The sequence below is a fragment of the Pteropus medius genome, unplaced genomic scaffold, assembly GCF_902729225.1.
Source record: "Pteropus medius unplaced genomic scaffold, Ma_sr-lr_union100, whole genome shotgun sequence".
In the NCBI taxonomy this organism is placed as follows: domain Eukaryota; kingdom Metazoa; phylum Chordata; class Mammalia; order Chiroptera; family Pteropodidae; genus Pteropus; species Pteropus medius.
Genome location: NW_024349799.1, coordinates 5,293,222 through 5,308,918, shown reverse-complemented (window position 1 = coordinate 5,308,918; position 15,697 = coordinate 5,293,222). Strand labels below are relative to the sequence as shown.

At 34.5% G+C, this 15,697-nt stretch overlaps 1 protein-coding gene across 1 annotated transcript in view; it reads right to left on the bottom strand.

The window, feature by feature from the left end:
* Nucleotides 1–3,505: 3,505 nt before the first annotated feature.
* Nucleotides 3,506–15,697, bottom strand: part of DHX40 (DEAH-box helicase 40) — a 37,504-nt gene continuing 25,312 nt past the window's right edge. The window contains exons 13-18 of the mRNA XM_039885797.1: nucleotides 10,113–10,227; nucleotides 9,490–9,598; nucleotides 8,712–8,806; nucleotides 6,187–6,256; nucleotides 5,696–5,924; nucleotides 3,506–4,716 (exon numbers count right to left, since the gene is read on the bottom strand). Coding sequence (XP_039741731.1) covers nucleotides 4,577–4,716; nucleotides 5,696–5,924; nucleotides 6,187–6,256; nucleotides 8,712–8,806; nucleotides 9,490–9,598; nucleotides 10,113–10,227 — 758 coding nt within the window. The 3' untranslated portion in view covers nucleotides 3,506–4,576. The remainder of the gene's footprint in view (nucleotides 4,717–5,695; nucleotides 5,925–6,186; nucleotides 6,257–8,711; nucleotides 8,807–9,489; nucleotides 9,599–10,112; nucleotides 10,228–15,697) is intronic.

Below are 15,697 nucleotides of genomic sequence, written 5' to 3'. Positions count from 1 at the left end.
ACCTGATAAAGACAGCCCTTTACTGGTAGTCTCTATATTTTCGAGTTATCTAGCTAACCATAAAATCAGATGTAGAGATGAGATTATACCCCTCATTACTGAGGAGGGCTGAAAAATTCCATTTCCTGAAAAGGAACTAAATGGAATGGCTGACTGGCACCAATGGCAGTTTTCTATAAGTGCTGCACACTGTAAAAGGAAAACCCCAGTCTGAGCTGACTTTCCAATTTTTCTATCTGCAAGAATGAGCGGCACTCAAGTTATTCTTCATTTGACCTACTTAGTGTAAATTCAAGTTACAGACTAGTAACTGCAAAACCCTTCAAAAGAGTCCTCAAGGTGATACTGATAATCTTTCCGTTGGTTAACCGATTTCTCTCTCCAACCACACAAATTCTGTCTCCTTATTTGCTGTAGTCCGTCTTACTTTCCCTTAAACAGTCAGTTGAAAATCGATTTACTTCTTAAGCTAGCGAAGCATTTCGAAGCCTAGGCTAACTTATGTTAATAATCACACCTGGAGTTAGCACAACAATCATTTATGAATACCACCAAATACAAAAAGCACCAAACTGGGTGCTTGGGTACATGCTGGGTTAACCCAACTCATTTCCTATGTTTTCGCTAAGCAACAAGTAATATTAAGAAACATATGGAGATTTTATCTGAACAAATAATGTGATTCTTTTCTTTGAAAAATTTTCAATAGCTTTACAAGAGAGTTTTGTATTCATTTTAAGGTTAAAGAAAAAGCTAACAAGCAATATGGATTACTTTGAAAATCTCTGAGAATGAAGATTCAAATTTTAATTTATTGATTCCTGGCATTCTCAATCCTATCTGCTATGAAGAAAGAGTAAAAACCAGCAAAATCTGATATTTCAGCAAAATTTGATATTTCTTTCAAATGAAATAATTTTAATTAGGTATGTGAAAAGTTGCTTCCCTAGATTAGAATGCAAGTGTCAAAAGAAATCAAAAGATTATTTCTTGACATGAAAATTATATGAAATTCAAATTTCATCATCCATAAATAAAGTTTTATTTGAACACAGACATATCCATTTACTTATATATTATCTATGGCTGCTTTTATACTACAATAGCAGAGTAGTTGTAACAGAGACTATATGGCCCAAAAACCTAAAATATTTACTATCTGGCCTTATGGTCAAGTGAGTTAATTTTATTTCCTGTTGACAATTTGAACATAAGAAAAAATAGTTGAATATCTAAATATGTCAATTCACATAATAATAAGGCACCTTTTTTGGTCTATAAAAGAATATTTTAGAGGAACTACAAGGCTGCAGTAAGATAGGCACTTTACTACATTGCTGTTAGGAATATAAACTGGTTCATCTGTTCTGCAAAGCAATTTAGGAATAGGCATCAGGAGTCTCAAAAATCACTTTTACTGCTATAAAGAATTTGACCATAAGAACATATCACAATTTATTCAACCAGTTCTCTATTGACAGCGATAAGCATACTGTTTTCAATATTTTACTATTAGAAACAGTGGAGTATACCACATTTTTATGAATATATTTAAGATTTTTATGTATATAACAAATCAACTGCTGCTAAATTTATGGGAGTCACATTTTATGAGGAACAAAGTATTTTATATAATCTCAGAGTTCCTAGGATATAAACCTAAAGATAGGCTTGCTGGGTCACAAATTATACACTAGACATTGCCAAAATGTTTTCTAAAATAAGAACAATTTATTCTACGTCAATACTTTTCAGGTATATTAGTTGTTGCCAATCTGGGGGGAAAGAACTGTTGCCAATCTGATGGCATCTCACTGTTATTGTCAACTGCATTTCCCTAATTTCTAGGAAGATTCAGGATCTTATTTATTGACCACTCTCTTATAAAATGACTGACTGGGTCCTTTGCCCAATTTTCTATGATAAAATGTGTCTACATTTGTTTCTTTTGTTTCACTTAAATTTGAAGGTGAATCCTCATTCTTTAAAGAACAAACTTCATAACCGCTGCCTTTCCTCCAAGACAACATCCCACTTTAACTAGATCCAGTATTATTCCTCTCATACTACTTCTCTCACAGCCCTCTCAATGTAAATAAGTTCCTCTTATGGACATCATTTTCACAATTACCTTAAGGCTGTAATGATGTTATTCCCCTCCAAGAAATTCATATATAGTACAAAATATGTACAAATTCCATAGGGTGGCTTTGAAAGTCTTCCATAATGTCTTCAACCAACATTTTCAGCCTATTAACTCTCCTGTAGATACTCTATGCACCGAATAAACTGAACAGTTTGCTACCTCTCATTGAAATGCTCCCTGCTAAGTCTCTATCTTGATCTGTGCTGTTCTAGCACCCATATGTTTATTAGAAATTCTTTTTCAAGGAAAGCTCTTCCTTATGTCAACAAATGAATATAGGAAAGAAGTGGGGGAGGAGGGAACCATCACCATTTTGCAACCATAAGAATAAAACCGATTCGAGCAAGAATCACACTAGTTGATAAATCCAGAGGGTGATAATTTGTGAGAAATAGGTAACTTCACATAATCTCAAAGTAGCCCTCCCCCAAATTACTTATTAATTATAAGAGTAACAAATTGAAAAAATTTTAAAAACCTATAACCAAGTAATCAAAATTAGTATCATCAATAAGGGGCCAAAGTCATGTGCCTCCAAATCTGATGTCTTAGGAAAGACACTGTATCACTTAAGCAGTGTTCCAGATAAAGATGCATAACCACGAGAAAACATTAGAGAAATCCAAATCGAGAATATTCTGTAAAATAACTAGCCTGTATTATTTTAAAATGTCAAAAACATTATTGAAAATTGTTAAATGAGGCCACGTGCTCGATCTTGTCTGATCTCGGAAGCTAAGCAGGGTCGGGCCTGGTTAGTACTTGGATGGGAGACCACCTAGGAATACCAGGTGCTGTAGGCATAAAAAAAAAAGTTAAAAAAGCAAAAGATAAAGTCTAAGGACCTTTTCCAGATTAAAAATAATACATGATGCTTGACTGGATCCTGAACTGGGGAAAACATTCAAAAAGACATTATTGGGAAAATTAATGAAATTTGAGTATGGGTTACAGATTGAGAATGTATGCTTAATAAATATCTACTGACACAAAAGAATTTTCATTCCAAGAATCCACATACACCCCACCACATATAAGGAAATGCAGATACATATACCTGAGAAGAGAAAATGATAGGACTAATGTACTGATAGTGTCTAGAGCACTGAAGATTAAAATGAACAAATTAACACCGCTGGGAATGTTCAAAGAAACCATCACCACTCACCTCACTTCAAGAACAAACACATGGATTTGGGTCCTCATGTAATTTTTCAAAAAAAGGCTTCAAGTTTCTAATATCGAACAGAAAACTGTTTAGATGCCAAAGAAAATAATTGCAAAAGTGTTAAAGTTACCTATAAAAAAATTAGATTCCTAGTTTTTACAAAAACATCTAAAAACACACATTATACTGCCTTTCGAATTTTAATGACACTAACTTTATTTAACAAACATTAAGTGACTACTGTGTGCAAAGCACTGTGTTAGGTGCCATGAAGATACAAAGATGAAAAAGACATAGTCCCTGCCCACAAGGAGCGTATAATCTAGTGAGGGAGACAGACAAATACACAAATAACTAGAGTACAAGGCAGTAAACAACAGAGCAAGTGTTGAATGTGGCCTGAGTGTGATATTAATTAGCCTCAAAGTTCCAATTTGAAACACTGGTAATACAGTGTTCGCTGCTGCGAAAATCCCATCTCAAGACTGGCATAATAGATGTTTAAATGGCTCTACCCAAGCAGCTGGAGGCAAGAGAGTAGGCCAGGTGGAAGGGCTGTTTAAAACATGGTGCTAAAAAAAGAACATATATATATCATCTGTCCTTTGGTTAATGGCTATAGCTACTGTTTTAAACAATATACTTTATATAAAAAGGAATTTGTATAATCCCAGAAAAATCAATTTAAGGATTAATATTAATTCAACAAAGAATCTTGCCATAGGCAATGTTCTTATTTACTAATTGATTAAGTCTTTTCTCTAAATATCTATAAAGCTCTTTAGCAATTAAACAGTTAGACATCTAAGTATTGCTGAGTAAAAACCTCTATATTCAGCCTTCTGAAGGAAATGGTCACATACCTGATATAATACTACTCTAATAGCAACAAGAAGGCCTTAAAGAGATTTAAGAAAAATAATTTTTAATGCTTCAATGCAAATGAACACACGCCGATTACATACAATTCAATGTTCTTTCAAAATATCTCAATGACAGCATTTTATACCACTTAAGGCCAGCAAAATTAGAGTGAGGAAAATACTACATGTACCATCTTTCATTGGTTTCATATAATATTGCCTATGACTATGGCAATCCAATCTTCCATTTATTAGTATTGATGAGCTTTGATTTGCTTTTAGCTCATATGCTAATAACAGCTGCTGACCACTTCTTGGTAGTGCTGTCTGACATAAATGGCAAAGTAGAAGCACATTTCCTGGCTGTTTTCCTACTTCCTGAATTGAAGGGTTTGCTGCTTAGCCTGTTTCCTTCAGTGTGTCACTGTGATCCTGGGACCTCTGCTTCTTTCTCTCAAGGAAACGAGCACGTGCATCTGATATTGATTTATCATCATTTCTTCTTTGCATTTTCTTTAGGACTTCTTTTGATATTCCATCTGAAAACATTACAAATTAGTCTAGTAAAACTTTAGGTTTGAGATTCAGTACTAGAAATGTTGAGAGAAAAGGATGCCCTGATTTTTCAATGTTAAGGGGAAAAAAGGAAATTAAATTCTGCCCTTTCAAAAGAAACTATAGTCTATGGTTAAAAAATAAGAACATGGAGTCCTAAGGAGTCAGAAGAAATGACTCTATTCAAGCATGTAGTACAGTTACATACTGCAACAAAATACCTAGAGTCTATTGTTTCTAAAAAAGACTCTTCTATGATCTTGGGCAAAATTCCTCACCATTCTATTTTTCAGTGATGTTAAGCAAGGATAATACAATTTGCTCCCCCAGTCAGCCTCAGAAAGCTTTACAGAAAAGCTTTTTGATTGTGTGAGCTGAGAATTAAGCTTTCTGTCCTAGTTCAGTATCACAATTGTTTATGCCTCCCAAACGGGGACCTAACATTTCATGGAAAAAAATGATGTTCTGAGGTAATAATTCACAAAATTTTATAAACCAAATAAAAATAGTGAAGTACCGCTGGGAAGCAGTATGGCATAATAGTTAAGAGTACTGGCTAAAGAATCAAGTTTCTTGGATTCCGAATGCAGATTAACCAATTATTAGCCATGGGATTTTTAGCAAATTATTGTACATTGCTAAGCACTTCCCCATATATAAAGTGCAGATACATATTTACCTCATGGGGTTATTGTGAAAATTCATTGGAGTGATGCAAGTTTTTAGCATGTGGTAAAAGCTCAGTATATACTGTTGTTAATAATGTTGCTGGACAGAATTAAGAAAAACAAGATTAACTGGAAGGAAGGAAAGAAGTCAAAATAACTAAGCCTGAGACTCATGACAACTCTTTGCTTTATGAGTGGATAGAGCCAGAATCTAAGCCCTGTAACAATAATTATATAAGAATGTGAACATTTATGCTCCCTGGACTTAGAGCACTAAAATAAGTGATACACTCACCCTTCAGATGTTTTACATTTTCCTTATTTGTCCATCTCCTTCTTGCATCTTCTCTTGCTTCGCGTCGAGCCACACTGCTCAAATCATGTGCATTAAATTCATGCAACTTGGGTAACAAGTCTCTCACCCATTCATAACGGATTGGACACACAATTCTTGCGTAGACTTTGGTGGTAACTAATACTTCATGAAAAATGATCCATTCAAGTTTGGTTTCTTGTTCATGAAGCTATAGAAAAGAATTCATTTAAGGATGATAACTCAATAAACTGCCTTATTCCACATTAGACCAACTAAACACTAGAAGCCCAAACCCTTCTGAATTAATCCCTATATTCCTCAAATAGGAGGCATAGGCCAACTCAATACCTTTATAGCTTTATGTAATATAGATGTATGCTAAACTTAAAAAGCAAAAAGTAGATGTTTGTATATTATTTATACCTATACCTTTACAAATTTCTTCTCTTTATTAAAAATAAGGTACTTACTGCTGAGGAAGGATGAATATGAACTGGGCTTCCACGCCCATCCATTGTGCAAAACGTTCTCCCAACAGATCTAAAAAACAAAAAAAAACAAAGGATAAAGACAATAGTATAACAAAGAAATAAGAAGAGCACTATGTCAAATAATGAACAATTATCATGTTCTGCTACAAAGAGCCCTATAAACAGGTTTAAGTTTATTTAACTGTCACTATAACTTCTCTATCAATTTATCTTAAACTAATGATATGACTTAGTCATTTCAGTTAAGTATAAACATTTTTGATTAATAAGTACAATAGTAACAATAACAATGTAGTTGTGCTTTAGAGTTTACGAAATGCTTTCATAATAAAGGCTGAAAATAACCTAAAATTTTTGAGAGCCAAGCATTTTATAGTCAAAACTGACATTCAAAAAAATTAACTAGCCTTCTCAAGGTCACAAAACTAATGTTTGGTGAAAGCAAGTCCCAAACATAGGTCTTCTGACTTAAACACAGTGTTCTTTACATTATGTTACATCTCTTTATATTATGTTACAGATTTCACTAGTCTAAAATCTGATAATTAAAACATTTCATCTATCGTTTTTCTAATTCATTTTCTTAATATCAAACTCTTATCCTTTTCTATACTTTCCTACATAAATGTTATTCCAAACCTTGTCAAAATAGCCCTAGTTCAATCACCACAACTGATTTCCTATAGCACTTTATATATATTCCTATTATAACCCAGATCAGACTGCATTATAATTGTTTATATATCTATACAGTATATATTTGTACAATACAAAAATCTTTACTTGAACCATCTGAGAATTAGCTGCCAACCTATGCCACATCATTCCCAAATACCTGCGTGCGCATTTTCTATAATCAAGGACATTCACTATAATACAACCAACAAAACTAGGGAATTAACACTGACACATTACCAATATTTAATCCTCAGACTCCACTGAAACTTTACCAAATGACCTGATGATATCTTATATAGCAAAAGAATACAGTTCAGAATCATGTTTGCCTTCACTTTTCAGGTCCCCTTAGTCTCCATCATTCTAGAATACTTCCCCAGTTTTTCTTTGACCTTCAAGATCTTGACACCTTTAAAGATTATAGGCTAGTTATATTATAATATGTTCCTCAATGTGAGTTAATCTGTTTCAGGATGATCGGATTTAGGTTATGCACCTCTGGCAGGAATATCACAGAAGTGATGCTATGTTTTCATTATATTCTATCAGGAAGAACATGATTTTTATTTATTTTATAACTGATAATGTTCACTTTAATTGCTTTATTTAGATAGCCATCTGCCAGCCTTCTCCACTGAAAAGTTATTTCTTTCCTCTATAATTAATAAGAATTTTGTGGAGAGATGCCAAACTATGTAATTCCACTTGTCGTTAAACTTTCAATTTACTCATTTATTAGTTTACATGATTGGGTCTGTAACTCATGATTTCACATTTTAAACAATGGGTTATACAATCCATTACTATCATTATTTATTTTCATGCTCGAAATTTCCCACATTTGATCAGTTGGGGCCTATTCAAGCTGGCTCCTGTGTACTTTTGACATTGTCTCAACATTCATTGATCATTTCTTTGCTGGCAAAATAAGATGTTCTGGATGCATCTTGTACTTTCCTAGGCCTAATTCTCCAGAGCTCTGAGTCCTTTATGTAGCCAAGTCAAGATCTGGGTACTAAGTATATTCATCGCTATTATGGTGTCATTGCTCCCAGTCCACCTCAGAGCTAGGGTATATATGTATATAAATATTTACATACATACAAACACACATTTTATACATACACATACACACACACACACACACACACACAGAGTAACATCTATTTTTATTCCCATATCTATCCACCCATCTAACTACATTAAAAACAAGTTTACAATGATACACTGAAATTCCAATCGAACATCACAGAGCTCATTCTTGTTTTCTTCCTTTCAGTATTTCTATCCCTTCACCATTATCCTTAATATATTTAATTATGTGATTGATTCCTCTGTATATAACAAACCTCTCGTCACCACCAGCTACTCCTTTCCCTACAAAGATGTCCACTCTCACTACATGCAAGCTCTGACACTCAGTACTGAACAGTTCCCATGTGAGTGCTTTTTCTATCCTGTTCAAGCTCTGACACCCCACACCAACCTACCCTTCCTCAAAGATGCCATCCTCAACCTGTGTGGCTTTCATATTCCACCAGAGCCATCTCTTTGCAAGAAAACCCTTGTCACTCAACTTAGGCACTGATACATGCTGGACAGCTATCCTACAGACTCCCTTCCTATTCTACTTGAGCTCCAATATCCCACTATGAACCACTGCAGCTCCCCTTACACATGTCACAATTATGAAAAGGGTCATTGTAATTGATGTCGTCATAATCACAGTTTAAATCAAACTGTCAATCTTTAATACTAAATAGTTCAATATTATGGTAAAATGCAGCAGTGTTTATTTATCCATCTCTCAAGTTCACAGTGCTTACCTTCGAGCTACATTTTTGAAATAACCTGCACAAAGACATCTTCTTAGTACTTCATGTTTAGGGCCTTCAAAGGTCTCTCTTGGGAAATCACTTTGCTATTAAAAGAGTATATGTACCGTGGTAAATCTCAAGAACAATTTAAAACAATCTTTTATTTCGAAAAATCCACATTTCTAAAGATTCTGTTTCTGGTCAATATGGAGTAAAAGAAACCAGATTTACCCTTCTGCTTGAAACAACAAAAAAATGAGCAAAACATATGAAGTAATGGTTTCCAAAAGGCTGTATATATCAAACAATAAGGGATAATGATCTCTGAGAAATAAATGAAGGGAAACAGATGAAGCCCAACAACTGCCCCAGTTTAGTCAATCTTGAGAGAGATTCTGGATCAAGGCACAGGGAAGGAAAACTCAAGTGGAACCTGGAACACTCCCTGTGGTAAAGACACAGAGATGAGAGTTCAATAAGACCAAGATGAGTTCACAGGCCAGAATTTAGGCAAAAAAACTGCAGAGAGAGAACTCCAGAGATCTGCAGAAGGGGCTCCTCAAGGGTTCAGTGAGTACTAATTAGCACATGAATATGAGGAAACTACCCAAGGCCAGAAAAAGAACCGCCTAGAAGGATAAGAGATTACAGTGCTTGGTGCTCATACAGGGTTAGGAAGGGTGTCTGTTCCTACAAGCCAAACTAGAACCTCATAATTTACATGGTTTTGGTACTCAGAGGGTCTTGCCAAAATGCTACTCAAGAAAAAAGCCTTTATAGCAATCACCTGTTTAAGCTTCCTAATTAGTTCTCGAAGTTGAGCTTCAACACGAAATGCAGAAAATAAGCACCTCCAATGAATCCAATGTTTTTGGCACCATGAAGCTGGAGCTCCACTGTAAAACAAAAACACCAGTATCTCAAAAATACCTTCTGTAAGTGAAGGACAGTCTAACATTCTCATTTCTATTACAAAAACTAGAAACCCAAAAGCAACTGCTAGCTTTTTTATGAGACCTGTCCAACTACTGAAAAAGCACTTCAAAGAATTTCAAAAACTGACATAGGTGTCTCTGAGTGAATTGAAAAATAATTTATAAATGGATTTCCTTTTATATACATATGCTTTAACAAATATCCAATTATTTTCACATTTAACCTACTTATATAGAACCAAAATTCTATAAAGTCATTTTCAGGAAAGGTTTAGGGAAAGAACAGAACTAATAGTACATAATAAATGCCTATTAAATAACAGTCACATGACATAGATAAATATAACCAGTGTTCACAAAAATACTTTGAGGTCAATATCATCCTCCCTGAATCTAATTGTCTAAAGTCACATAGTAAGTACATGCTGGAGCTATACTTCAAATTGACAATTTCCAGTACATAGAACTCACATACCTTGATTTGCACTGTTCAAAGATGACAGCTAAAGTTGCAAAGTCATTAAATCCTCCAGCTTTAGCTGCCAATTCTCGATGTCTCAGTTCTGCTTCCTTCTGGTACTCTGGATCAACTAAAATGACAATTGGAGAGGCAATTTGATTATACTTTACATGAAGTACCTACATTCACTTTGTTTATTCAAGCTTATTAAAATCCGCCTCACCCACTGGGGAATAAGGAATAAGGTGGAACTACATTAACTCTTCTAGGGGGCTCTAATTACTCCCATAACGCCTCTTCTTCTTTTAGGAGATTTTACCAGAATAGTAACATCACTTTTCCCAATCTATATGCCTTTAAAATAGTATTTGGAATTTATTTTTTAAATTCATTTTTATCATAAGAGTAACTCATGCTCACATTTTTTAAAATTATGTAAAAGTTCCAACGTTCTCCACTTTGTCATATTACCCATAAACAAATCCTCAAGGCTAACCACTGTTAATTACTTACTGTGTGTTCTTTAAGATATTTTCCAAGTATATACAAGTATATGTATATAATGATTTATTTTTACATAAATGCGATATGTTCTGAAACCTCTTTCATTCACTTAATAACAGCTTCATGTCAGTACATACGGAATTACTCATTCTCAAAATAGTTACACTGTATTCCCCAGGGGTATAAGGAACATAATATAATTTAACCAGTCTCTATTTATCCAATTCCTAATTATGGGCAATTAGGACACAAACCGAACTACTACAAACTTTTTATTTTTCTTTATTAACTTTATATTGAAGTATAACATGCATCCAGAAAATGACACAGGTCATAAGTGTACAGCTCAATGAATGTTCATAAACATACCATACTAATGTACCCAACACCCAGATCAACAAACAGAATACTACCAACATCCCAGAAGCCCTCTTTTTGCTCTCCTTCCAATAAACAACTGTTCACCTCCACAGGGTAACTCTATCTTGACTTCTAACTCCAGAGAAGGGCTTTGCCTGTTTCTAAATTTTGTATAAATGCTCTTTATGTGTCTGGTTTCTTTTGCCCAACATTTTGTTTTTTGAAATTTATCTGTTTCTGCCTTTGACTCAATCCCACTCAGGACTGATATGCTCTGACTATCCAAGCTCCCCATGTAACACTTTATGCAGGCTAACATTTCAGAATCTAATTTTTCAGAATTTCCTAGGACTCTTTCCTTCATTGCACCACATCATACCACAATTCCTATTCATTCAGTATACCCAGCACAGCTTGATTTAGCAAAGGTACCATGTTGCCTGATTCCAGGGAGCGGTATTTATATAGACTACAATGGGAATCTGCAAAGCAGCAGTTCCTGGTATTAAGAGGAAAGCAATCTGACTAAAGAAAACACTCAAGAAGATATAAAATGTTCCATCCTAGATTTTAAGCAGCTTCTACCTATGTTACCTCGTTAACAACTGAAGGAAGCTGCTAGAGACAAAAGGAGAGAGAATATAGTAAAGTTGAAGTCCATATCACATATAGTTCCTATAATCTCAGTAAGTTCATCTTCTATCCATCTTTAATTACTTTCCCAGGAGACTGATCATTTTCTTTATTATTTTTCCCCATATAAAATTCTATCAGTTATACATCATGCAAATAGGTAGATGCTATTGAGGCGAAGACTATAAATAAAAAGCGAAAGCAGCAAAGCAAGCCTATATCAGCTAAACTTCTCTCTTTGGAAGATAATTCAATATTTTTCTATATAGCAATCAATCAGAAAACAAAACTGTTACACAGAAAGGGTTTCAGTAACAGTCCTTGGAGCTGAAGCAGGGGAATAAGGCTGTAAGTGTCACATACAAATAAAGTACCCTTTACTTCTAAAAATATCACAGTTAAAATTAAAACTTTAAAACCAACCTAATGTTGTTATTTAAATTTGTTCCATTTTAAGGCAAAGCTGTTTATCAGCTAAAAAATATTTAACAGCTCTCACTCCTAAAACAATATCTATAAAAGCAGACATTGTGTACAGTTTACTACAGTAAAAGAGATTACTAAATATGTTGACAGTATCATCACTTTGATGTTTAAAATCTTTATTCAATGTTAGATCTGATAATACTAGCCAGTTTTACCAATAACTAAATTAGGTGATCTACAATGACAAAGATCCAAGCCAGAAAGGACTGCTTAACCTACAAAAACTGTAAATGCATTTACAAGCAGCTGGAAAGCCAATACACATTCGGGCTGTAACAAGATCTCAGCAAGTCTGCATTTTGCAGCAGCTAAAGATCTTGATGATCCAGGCTAAAAAATTAAGTTTAGGTCATATGTATATATAGGAAGAATATCTCCCTAAATATGAATAAGAAACTGGTAGCAATTGGTGCCTCTAGGAATCAGACCTGGGGATAAGTTTAGGAGAGAAAGACTTTTCACTTAGTTTCTTTTGTAGTATTTGAATTTTTAACTGTACACCTATATAAGGAATGGTGGTGTGAGGAATTAGGTAGAACCTCTCTCCAAGAGACATCTAATAAACTAGTTAAAATTCTCAAAGACAATCATTCAAAGTCTCTAGTGATTGACTCCGTGGAATTCAGTAAGAACAGTAGGAAGCACTGCATTACAATAGGAACTACATCCATTCTCCCATAGCTTTGTGTGAAGAACTATTCCAGAGGGCTTTGCAGACTGAGAGTGGCACCCTTTCTCTCACCCCTCTAGCTACTACTCTGTAGGAAGGATCAAAGCTGAACAGCTACTGAATGGGGGACCAGCTAATGACAGTGCGGTCCTCCATTCCTTTACAGCTCTGTATTGTAGAAGAACTCTTCTAGTGAGTTCAGCAGCTGAGTGGTAGCTCCCACTGCTCCCAGTTTCCTAGAGTTATTCAAATATTTTTTTTATTTATTTATTTTTTGGCAGCCAGTAAATATCCACAGAGCTCATCTTGGTAAGATGTGCTAAGAAAGATATATACTAGTCAGGGTGGTAGCTGAAGTTTCCACTACCTCCCACCACCTCTCCCATCCCCTGCTTCTGCTCTGTAGGGAGGATCTGGGCCAGGCAGCCAGTGAAGAGAAGGTTCCCAATCAATCCCCAGCTCCTGCTCTACAGCAGAGAGATTCTTCCCAGGGGAGGGTGAGGGCAAACATTGTCAAAGATTGGCAACAGTCTGCCCCTGCAAAGGTGCCTAACTTTATCTGGATCAGACTATGGAGCAATTTATGCCAAAGGGTACTGTCAAATACAACAGAGCAATCAATGGAGACTAACAGCTTGGTATGGTACCAACAGAGGCAGACCAGCCAAATATTTAACAGAAAGATCAGAGAAACCTGCGAAAACCATAGCTGTCCTAATGTTCTGGAGGACTGTGCAGATGCCCAAGGTTGTACCTTCTGAGAAGCAAAAGGAAAGGGAACATCTGAGCCCCTGATTTTGGCTGAACAAAGGACAAACTCATAAACTCCCTGAATCCTGAACTGTCTCTAAACCATACAACACAGATCCAACAGTAAAGGGTGAAAACATTACTGGCTTAAGGGGCTTAGGTACAACTTCCAACCAATCAGTGGCTGACTGTTAGAGTTGAAATGTACAATAAATGAAATGAAAACTTCACTAAGTGGGGCTCAAGCATAGAAGAATAAATCAGCAAGATAGAGATTAAGAGAGACTATGCAATCCAAAGAAAAGAGGAGGAAAAAAGAAGAAAAATGAGCAGTCTCAGAGAAATGTGGGGCACATTTTTTTGACGCAGGGAGTACCAAAAAAAGAGGAAAGGGGTAGAAAATTATTGAGGAAATAATGGCTGAATGTTTTTCAAAATTTGATGAAAATTAATCTACACATTCAAGAAGTTTAATGAACTCCAAGTAGGATAAAAGCAAAGAGATTCACAGACATATAATAGCCAAACTACTGAGAGCAGCAAAAAAAAAAATGACTTATTTTGCACAAGAGGAGGCCAGTAAAATTAACAACTGACTCATTAGAAATGATGGAGGACAGAAGACTATGGGATGACATATTCGTAGTGCTGAAAGAAAAAAAACTGTCCACCAAGAATCCTATATCCAACAAAATTATGTTTCAAAATGAAGGTGAAATAAAGACATTCCCATATAACAAAACCTGAGAGAATTCATTACTAGCATACCTGCCTTATAAGAAATAACAAAGAAAATTATTCAGGCTGAAAGGAAGTGACACCAGACAGTAATTTAAAAGACACTAAAAAATAGCGCTAGTAAAAGCAAATATATAAGGGTTGAGCTTGGTTAGTACTTGGATGGGAGACTACCTAGGAAGACCTGGTTCTGTAGGCAAAAAAAAAAAAAAGGAAATATATAGGTAAATAAAAAAGACTATATATGACTATTTATTCTATGACCTTATGTGATTTAAAAAGAAATTAAATGAAATATCATCTATAAAATTATATTGTTGGCCCTGTAACATAGAAATGTAATATATTTGACAATAATAACATGCATATTTTTTTTTAAAAAAAAAGAGGCCTCGGTCTGTGTCTAAGGAAAATAAACCCAATCCTGAGTCTGACGTAACAACAGAAAAGGCCACTGCTTTATAGTCACATTTTTGTTGTGTGGAATTTAGAAACACTGATAAATCTGAGCTAACTTAGTGCTTTGGGGATAATTCATGTTTCATATCCATTAACATCACTGAGATCAAGTGATGTTACAAAGTCTCGTCTTTACAAAGACAAAACTTAAAAATGTCTCACCAAATCAAAGCACGGAATACAAGTCATATTTCTATTAGCTATTACCTCAGTATTCTAAAGAATTAGATTGACCTATAAATCTAAGGGCAAATATTAGGCTAGCAAAGGGAAGTCTTTTCCCTTAAGTGCCTACAAATACAGTTCATTTCCAAATAATGTTTTGTTAAAGTGTAGGTCCCCAAATAAAGGCCTTTAAGATACCAAAAACCACCTCAAGGAGCTGATAAAAAACAAATAACACATAATTAAATTTAACACCTGAACAACCTGAAAAGCTGAAAAATTGAGTCAATAGTCCATCTACAAACAGGGGATTCTAAATAAAAATTTAAAAACCAATACCTAGACTTATACTTTCAGCTCTAGAAAGGACTTAATTTTCTTCTCTTCTTTCAAAGACATATGAAGGTTTAAAAGAAAAATTATAATACTATATTGTACATTTGTAATATATATAAGTGAAATAATTATGACAACAACAATGCATATGATGGGGAGGTAAATGGAACTAAATTGTTGCAAAGTCTTATATTTTACATGAAGCAATAAAATATTAATTTTGAGTAAATTGTTTTTAAAAGATGTATATTATAATCTTTGGAGCAAAAATATGTTAAGAGATAGCAAAAAGCCAATAAAAAGTTCAACAGAATCCTTATCAAAATCTAGCAGGCTTTTTTTGAAGAAACTGATATGCTGATTCTAAAATTTATATGGAAATGCAAGGAATATAGAATAACCAAAACGGTATACAAAAAGAAACACAATATTGAAAGACTTACACTATTAAATTTCAAAATTTATCATATAATCAAAGTGGCATTAACATAAAGAGAGA